We start from the raw sequence: 7,966 nt of genomic DNA on the forward strand, positions 1-7,966 counted from the left end.
TGGGGGTGCTGCCACAGGCACGGTGCCAGTGCTGCCCGCACCTCCTGCCCCTCCCCACGCCTGCAGCACAAGCCTGGCTTTGTTCACGCTTGGCCCAGGCTCAGGAGGAGCCATGTGGAGCAGGCACATGAGAGGTGCCCACCCCAGCAGCCCAGAGCCCCCAGACCCTCCCGGGACCCCGCTGACCCCATGGGCACTCCAAAGGTACGGCCTGGGTATGAGCCCCCTGCATCCCTGGGCCGAGATGAGACCCCTCCTCTCCCAAACCGTGGGGCCCAGCACGGGCTCGCAGCAAGGAGGATGAAAGGAAAAACCCAGTTTTGTGCTCTCAAAAGAAAACTGGGCCTTTTGTTTCCCTGGAAACGGCTCTGCGAAAGCGAAGCGCGCGCGGGGCCGGTGGGTGTTGCGCACAAAGCCCGCACTGAGCCCCTGCCTTTCACTGCCCCTGGCAACCGGCTCCTTCTCGCTGGCACTCCGGGGCTGGGTGGCTGCCAGCCCCCGGGACAAGGAGCTCTAACAGCTCCGGTGGACGGGGCTGCGTGGCCAGGCTGCCCTCGGGCAGATCCGTCCCGCCTGCTCCTGACCCCCCTGCTCCCTGACCCCCCTGCCCTGCTGGAACATGTGGGCTTGGAAACCCTTGGTGCCCTGAAACCGCCCTCCTGGGACAGTTCTGTGCCTGCAATGGGCACGGGGAGGAGGGCCAGGAGCCTGTGGGGCAGTTTGGGGAGATGATCTCACCCCAAGCGGTGCTGGGGGTGGTGGTCCCACATCTTGCAGCACTGCACAGCAGCACCTTGGTTGTGCATAGTGCACGTGGGGAACCAGGCTGGGGGCTACCTCAGCACTGTGCTGGGCTGGCTGGACTTTACTGTGACCTGTTCCGGTCCTACAAATGGCCCCAAACCCAACACTTCAGAGGGCACCCTCTCACTCTCAGCATCACCCCAGACAGAGGCAGCAAAGGGGCCGGGGGCCTTTCCCCATCTCCCCTGGCTGCTCCCTGCCCCCCAGCTGCCCATGCCCACCCCAGAGCCCCCCAGGTTTAGGGAAGAGCCATTCCAGGGCCTCCCAGGGCTCAGCCCAGCAGTGCCAGCGGCTGCAATCACGACGTGCTCTAGGTTACTGGTTTATTGAGCTCATACAGGGCACGGCTTGGATCCGTGGGATACGACCAGTTGGACCTTTTCCTCTTGTGGAGGGGCTGGCAGGAGGGGAGGGGACAGGAGGAGGGCAGTTTGTGTTTGCTGTGTCCTCTGGGAGCCATCATGGTCAGCCTCTGTAGTTTCAGGTGAGACCTTTCCGGCACGACGCCATCTCCAGAGCAGAGCCCTGGGGAGCCCGGCCAGGCAGCCGGGACAGGAGGGTGCTGCTGTCCTCACTGACCTCTGGGCAGAGGCAAGAGGGTCACCAGGGTAGCCACGGGGACTGGCATTTCAATCCCACCTGCCCCATGCTGGCTTTGAAGCCCACGGCGCAGCCCCCTGAGCCGTCTCTCTCTTGTTCCACGTCCAGACACGAGTACTAATGGCAGAACAAGGTTTGGTCTTGGGAGGAGGTGGTGAAACGATCGCTACGGCTCCCTGGTGGCACTTTAGCATGGCGTGCCCAAGGCCAGGAGGGGCGGGGGGGTCTCCCGGGGCTTGTCGAAGAAGATGGAGGAGGACATCTCTGTTTTGAGCTTGCTGTCGGCGCTGCTCTCGCTGGAGGAGCCGTCGGGGCCGCAGCCCTCGCAGCAGCAGCAGCAGCAGTCCATGAAGGCCTGGCCCAGGGGACGGCAGAGACACAGGAGCAGCACGGGCGTCACGGAGCACTTGAAGAACAGGAAGAACTGGTTGATGAGGTTGAGCAGGTCCAAGGTCTGCTTGGACACGTCGGGGGACATGTAGGCCACCACGATGTTGCAGACGTTCTCGGGGGTGGTGCAGAGCCCATAGATGACGGTCAGGGCGATGATGGTGCAGTTGAGGTGGCCCTCGGCCTGGCCCTGCTTGGCGCCCCGGCTCTCGCTCTTCTTGTCGGGGCCGCGCACGCGCCGCGTCACCAGCTGGCAGCTGACGGTGAAGAGCACGGGCAGGCAGAAGTAGCAGCCGAAGTACCACCACATGCGGGCGTTCTGGTAGGTGAGCACCAGCGAGTAGATGGACTCAGGCAGGTTGGACGAAGGTTTCATGGTGCAGAACTCGCTCATCACGCCGGACACGGGCGACGTGTCCCGTGCCAGCTGCCAGAGCAGGATCTCGGGCACCGAGAGCGTCATGGAGCCCACCCAGATGACGGCCAGCTTGGCGATGATGGACTGGCACTGCTCGATGGGCCGCGTGCTGGCCTGGGGGCTGGTGGCTGCGTGGAACCTGTCGATGCCCAGGGCACACAGGCTGAACGTGGTGACCCCCAGCGACGAGACCTGGTGAGGGAGGAGGCACAACAGGGACATCACAGGGGGCTTGGCTCTGCCAGGCTGCGGGCAAACCCCTGGCAGAGACCAGAATGTTGACTCCATGTTTCAGAAAGCTTGATTTATGATATATATGTTATATAATATATACAATTAGTATTGATTATAATGCATATTATATATATAACTTATATAATACATTATTCATTAATATAATAAATATATACAATTATTGAATAGAATTTTAATATAATACTATGTACTAATTATTATATTATAATATATATTAACTTTCAATATAATATTATATATTATATTACTATTATTATATTAATATGCTTTATAATATATAGTATAATAATAAATATAATGTATATAATATATCATATACTATAATATATATTATATATTATATGTTATATGTTATATATAAATTATATTGAAACTATACTAAAAGAATAGAAGAAAGGATTTCATCAGAAGGCAAGCTAAGAATAGAAAAGGAATGATAACAAAGGCTTGTGGCTGACCAAGACAGTTCAAGCCAACTGGGCTGTGATTGGCCATTAATTAGAAACAACCAACATGGACCAATCACAGATGCACCTGTTGCATTCCACAGCAGCAGATAATCAATGTTTACATTTTGTTCCTGAGGCCTCTCAGCTTCTCAGGAGGAAAAATCCTAAGGAAAGGGTTTTTCATGAAACATGTCTGTGACACCTGGCTACCTAAGACCACCACCGCTCCTCCAAAGGCTGTAGGGAGGTCGCAGCCTGTGGCTGCATCCCAGGGTTTGGAGCCACTTTTCTGTGACTCCTGAAAGGATAAAAATGTCCCCTGCCCCTGTAGTCCCTGCCCAGCTCCCTTTTCTGCAGAAGGGAGAAGTTTAGCTGGATGTCTGTCTGTCTGTCCATCCAGCCAAGGTGGGAACAGCAGGGTTGTCCTTCAGGCTCTTCCTTCCCCAGTTCTGGATGGCTCTTGCAGAGCAGGGCCCATCACACCCAGCAGCCCCAGGGCTCCCAGGGTTCCCAGGTTCCCAAGGCCTGCCTGGACAGGCCAAGCGAGTTGAAGGCACCCTTGTCCCAAATCAGCTTGGGGCAATTTCCGCTGCATTGAGAATAGCAAGAAAAACATCCCCTCTGCCAGAGGAGGAGGCCAGGGCAGGGAGAGGATTCGCTGTGGCCAGCACTGACCAGCACTCCCAGCCCCAGAGTGGGAGCCAAGTCCCACAGCCCTTGGCCAGGACGATGGCAGAGTCACATGCTGGCGTCCCAGTGCTGGGGCCGTTCCTGGCCTCACGAAGCCATCAAACATCAAACCCGTGCTGAAAGACCTTCCCAGCACCCAGGAAACCTCCCAGGGCTCCACGTGGTGCCCTGGAACAGCCTGGAACAGCCTGGAACACTGCCCCCCCTGACCCCCCAGCCTTTTCCTTGGCCCTGGGCTGGGCACTGCAGCAGCTGATGGCCACAGTGATGCCAGCACTCAGCAGCACATTCAGTTATGCACAGCAGCATCTCCCCAGACACAGAATCGGGACACCAGCCCAGCACCAGCATCCTGCACCCAGCACCATCTCCTAGCATGTCCCAGCTCTGCCCAAAGCCCAGAGCCAGCCCCCAGCACACTGCACCTGCACCCTGGCTGGCACCTGCAGCCTTTGGTGCTGCTGTGCTGCTGCGTCCTCCCCTTACACCCTTCCAGGGCTCTTCCATGTCTCCTGGTGCCCTTGGTCCTGCAGAGCACCCATCTCCAGTGCCCTGGCAGGGATGGCACTGGTGGTGGCATCAGCCAGTGCAGCACATCCCTGCACACAGCCTGTCCCCAGGAGCCCCTGTGACCAGCTTTGCTCCCAAAGCCTGGCCCTGTGCCACAGCACTGAGGGTGCATCTGCTTCCCACAGCATCCCTGCAGTGCCTGAGCCACAGCCCCAGCACACAGACAGACAGACAGACAGGAGCCCTGGCCTCCAGAGAGGATCGCTCTCCCAGCTGACTCTGCTGGGATTTGGCTCTGGCCTGGCTGTGGCTCCTGCAGCTGCCCCAGCTGAAGCCCAGGAGCCCTTTCTGCCCATGCAATGGGGGGCAGGAGGGCAGAGCAGGAGCCCCCACACCAGGACCTGTGACACCCTCATCCTTCTGCAGCACCAACATCCCACCAGCATTCCTGTCCCTTCCTAACTCCTCCGGGACCAAGCTGTCCCAGGACACCCTGAATCCCTGAACCTGATGGTGCCACCCCCAGGGTTCTCTCAGGGGACAGGGAGCCCTTGAGCAGCAGATCTTCCTCAGATCTTCCTCAAAACAGGGTCTGTTTTGGGCCTTGGGTAAACTCTGCCGCTCTGAGTGCACCCAGATGCAGCTGGAAGCCTGAGGTGCAGGACAGGGATGGGGCAAACACTGGAGTTAGTGAGAGGATGGGCTGGGACACCTCTGAAAAGGAGCAGTGCCTGTAGGGCAGGGGTACAAGGGGGCTGCAGGGCTCCCCCAGCAAACACCCCATGCTGGGCTGGGCTGTGCAGGTTTGGGGCTGAGCAGGTTTGGGGCTGTGCTCAGTGGGACACCCCAGGCCACCCCCCTGCACCCAGAGGAGCCAGGGGCACTGCTGGAGCTTTAGGGCTGTGCCCAGGGACCCCTGCACAGTGCAGACCCTGGGCATGGACAGGGGGCTGTCACAGGGAACTCACAGGTGACTGTCACAGGTGACTGTCACAGGGGATGGTTCTGGGCAGGGCATGGAGCAGGCAGGAGCCCAGAGCACTGGAGTGGATTCTCAGGGGAAGGGGAAGTTCTGAACCCTGGTCTGACCAAGCCTGATGGGTTCTTCAGTGACCTGACCCTGTCCCTGAGCTCTTCCAGCTGTTTGCACCCTTTGATAAAGGGACATTGACCACAGAGAACAGGCAGGCTTGGTGTGTCTGTCCCACCAGGGCACGGAGGGGCACAGCTGCACCCAAGGTCCCCTCGAGGATGGGAGATGAGCACACTGAGGGTGGGTTCCAGCATCAGCCCAAATCCTGCCTGCCCTCTGGGGCAGTTTTGCTCATTCTGCCATCCCCTGTCCCCACAGCCCCTCTGTCCATCCCCTGTCCCCACAGTCCCTCTGCCCTCCCCTGTGGGTGCCTGGCTCTCCCTGAGGGTGGCCAACTTGTCACACCTGAGGTGTGAGGACAAACACAGATCTCAGGCTTCCAGACCTCATTCCTGGGCTGTCCAATTCCACCTGCAGCCCCCTGGACCACCCTCAGCATCCCACAGTGTCCAGCACACTGCAGGGCTGAGCCCCCAGCTTTGGGTGGGACAGGGACAGACAGATGGGGGGACCCTGCTGACAGAAATCCCTGTGCTGGCTGGATGGGGTCTGATGGGCTTTTCCCAGCCCGGCAGCATCAGTGCTGGCTGCAGAGCCAGAGGGAAGGGCACTCTGGGGACTGTCCCTCAGCTCCTTGTGCCCCATTAGGGATCTCTGGCTGTCCTTGTGCCAGGCCAGCAGCCCCACAGCCTGCCCCAGAGCAAGGGGACAGACAGGAGCTGAGTCCTGCATCCCTGGGGCCCTGAGCAGCCCTTACCTCCATGAAGGGCACGATGCGACAGGACACGTCCCCCAGCAGCCTCTTCTTGGTGATCTCGTTGAAGATGACCACCGGCAGGCAGAAGAAGAGGATGAGGAAGTCCCAGAAAGCCAGGCTGGCCAGGATGGAGTTCCAGGCACTCTTCATGTAGTAGTTGTGCCACACGATGCACATCACGGCCAGGTTGGCCACGATGCCCACGGTGAACACGACGAGGGACAGGAACACCACGGCGTAGGCGCTGTAGGAGCCCTCGGTGACCGGGTACAGCGGGTTGTGCATCTGCAGCCGCCGGTCGGACACGGTGCTGAGGTTGGCTCGGGGCTCGGGCCCGTCCCGCTCCGTGGGGACCCCGGGGTCGGTGCTGGAGGGGAGCAGGGCCCGGGTGGGCTGGAGGCTGCCGGAGCTGAGGGGCCGCGGGAATTCCACCCGCACCCCCGGCCCGTACTGCTGCACCGCCCGCGAGTCCTCCTCCGTGCCCCGCCGCTGCCGCTGCCTGCCCGCGGGGACCGGGGCGCTGTGCTCAGCCTGCCCGTGCTCGGAGCTGCCCCGCATCCCCAACGGTACCGGGGCTGTGTGCTCAGCCTGCCCGTGCCCTGTGCTGCCCCGCATCCCCTCCGGTACCGGGGCTGTGTGCTCAGCCTGCCCCGGGCCAGCTCTGCCCCACATCCCCCCCGGTACCGGGGCTGTGTGCTCAGCCTGCCCCGGGCCAGCCCTGCCCCGCATCCCCGCGGCCTCCGGGGCCAGCAGCAGCGCCAGCAGCAGCAGCAGCAGCAGCGGTGGCGGTGGCGGTGCTGGCGATGCCATCGTGCCCGCTCCGAGCCCCGCGGCTCCGGCACCGCCGCTCGCTCCGGCTCCGGCCGCGGCTCTGCGAGCCCGGGCAGCGCTGGGCAGCAAAAAGCGGCTGGAGGGGAGCCCGAGCCCTCTGCTGGTCACCCACCGCCCGGGAGACGGGACAGCGGCCAGACTGGGCAGGTCCACAGCCCCGACACCCCCAGCATCTGCCTCTATATCCCCCAGACATCCCCTCAGCATCCCTAAACATCCTCAAATCCATCCCCAGCATCCCCACAAATCCCCCAGTATCCTCAAACTTCTCCCCAGCATCTCCACAGACCCGACATCCCCAGCATCTGCCTCAACATCCCCAAAGAGCCCCGCGGCATCCCCCTGACATCCCACAACATCCCTCCATCTACCTCAGCATCCCCAAACAGCCCCTCAACATTCCCAGACATACCATAGCATCCCCCAAACATCCTCAAACCTCTTCCCCAGCATTTCCACACCTCCAGCATCTACCTCAACATCCCCAAACATCCCCCCGACGTCCTGCAACATCCCCCAAACATCCTCAAACCCCTCCCCAGCATCCCCACAAATCCCCCAATATCCCCAAATATTCCCCAATGTCCCTCCAGCATCCTCCCCTGAATAAAAATTCTCCAAGATCCCCAAACATCCCTTCAGCACCCCCCTGGAATTCCCCATCCTGGAATACCCAGCATCCCCCAACACCCCCAGTTTCCCTCAGCATCCGCAACATCCCCCCAGATTCTCCAATGCTCCACAACAGCCCCAGGTGGGCAGGACAGGGCTGCCAGGGTGGAGCACAGGGTGTTCTGAGTGGGTTTATGGTGGGATGTGGGACATTGCTTATCAGGAGCCAGGACATCCCTCTGGCTGTCCAGGATGGCCCAGACCCTGCCAGGGGGCTCAGAAACCCTGGCACAGAGCCCAAAGCACCTGTGGGTTTGATTATGACCCATGGAGCAAATTACCAACCTTAGATGAAGATCAGCAAGCCGCAACTGTAGAATATTAGTGAATTTATCATGGGGTGGAAAAGTAGATTTTGGAGTTTTTGATATGGGGGTTCAGGGGGCAAGATGGAGGGATCTGGGCATGTCCAGCCTTTCTCCTTCTTCTTGGCCTCCATCTTCTGCTGTGATGGTGGCACTTTTGGATTGGTTTAGAGTAGAAGCTCACTGTCTAAC

At 59.8% G+C, this 7,966-nt stretch overlaps 1 protein-coding gene across 1 annotated transcript; it reads right to left on the reverse strand.

Annotated features, from left to right (window-relative positions):
* Positions 1-1,113: 1,113 nt before the first annotated feature.
* On the reverse strand, positions 1,114-6,828 carry GPR37L1 (G protein-coupled receptor 37 like 1). Its single transcript, XM_054290748.1, has 2 exons — positions 5,967-6,828; positions 1,114-2,404 (listed from the first exon to the last, which is right to left on the reverse strand). The coding sequence occupies exons 1-2, from the start codon at positions 6,774-6,776 to the stop codon at positions 1,592-1,594; spliced, it is 1,623 nt and encodes a 540-aa protein (XP_054146723.1). The 5' UTR covers positions 6,777-6,828; the 3' UTR covers positions 1,114-1,591.
* Between the last annotated feature and the right edge of the window lie 1,138 nt (positions 6,829-7,966).

This window comes from Melozone crissalis, unplaced genomic scaffold (assembly GCF_028551555.1).
Source record: "Melozone crissalis strain CALT ecotype California unplaced genomic scaffold, PUWL_Pcris_2 ptg000086l_1, whole genome shotgun sequence".
NCBI classification, from domain to species: Eukaryota; Metazoa; Chordata; class Aves; order Passeriformes; family Passerellidae; genus Melozone; species Melozone crissalis.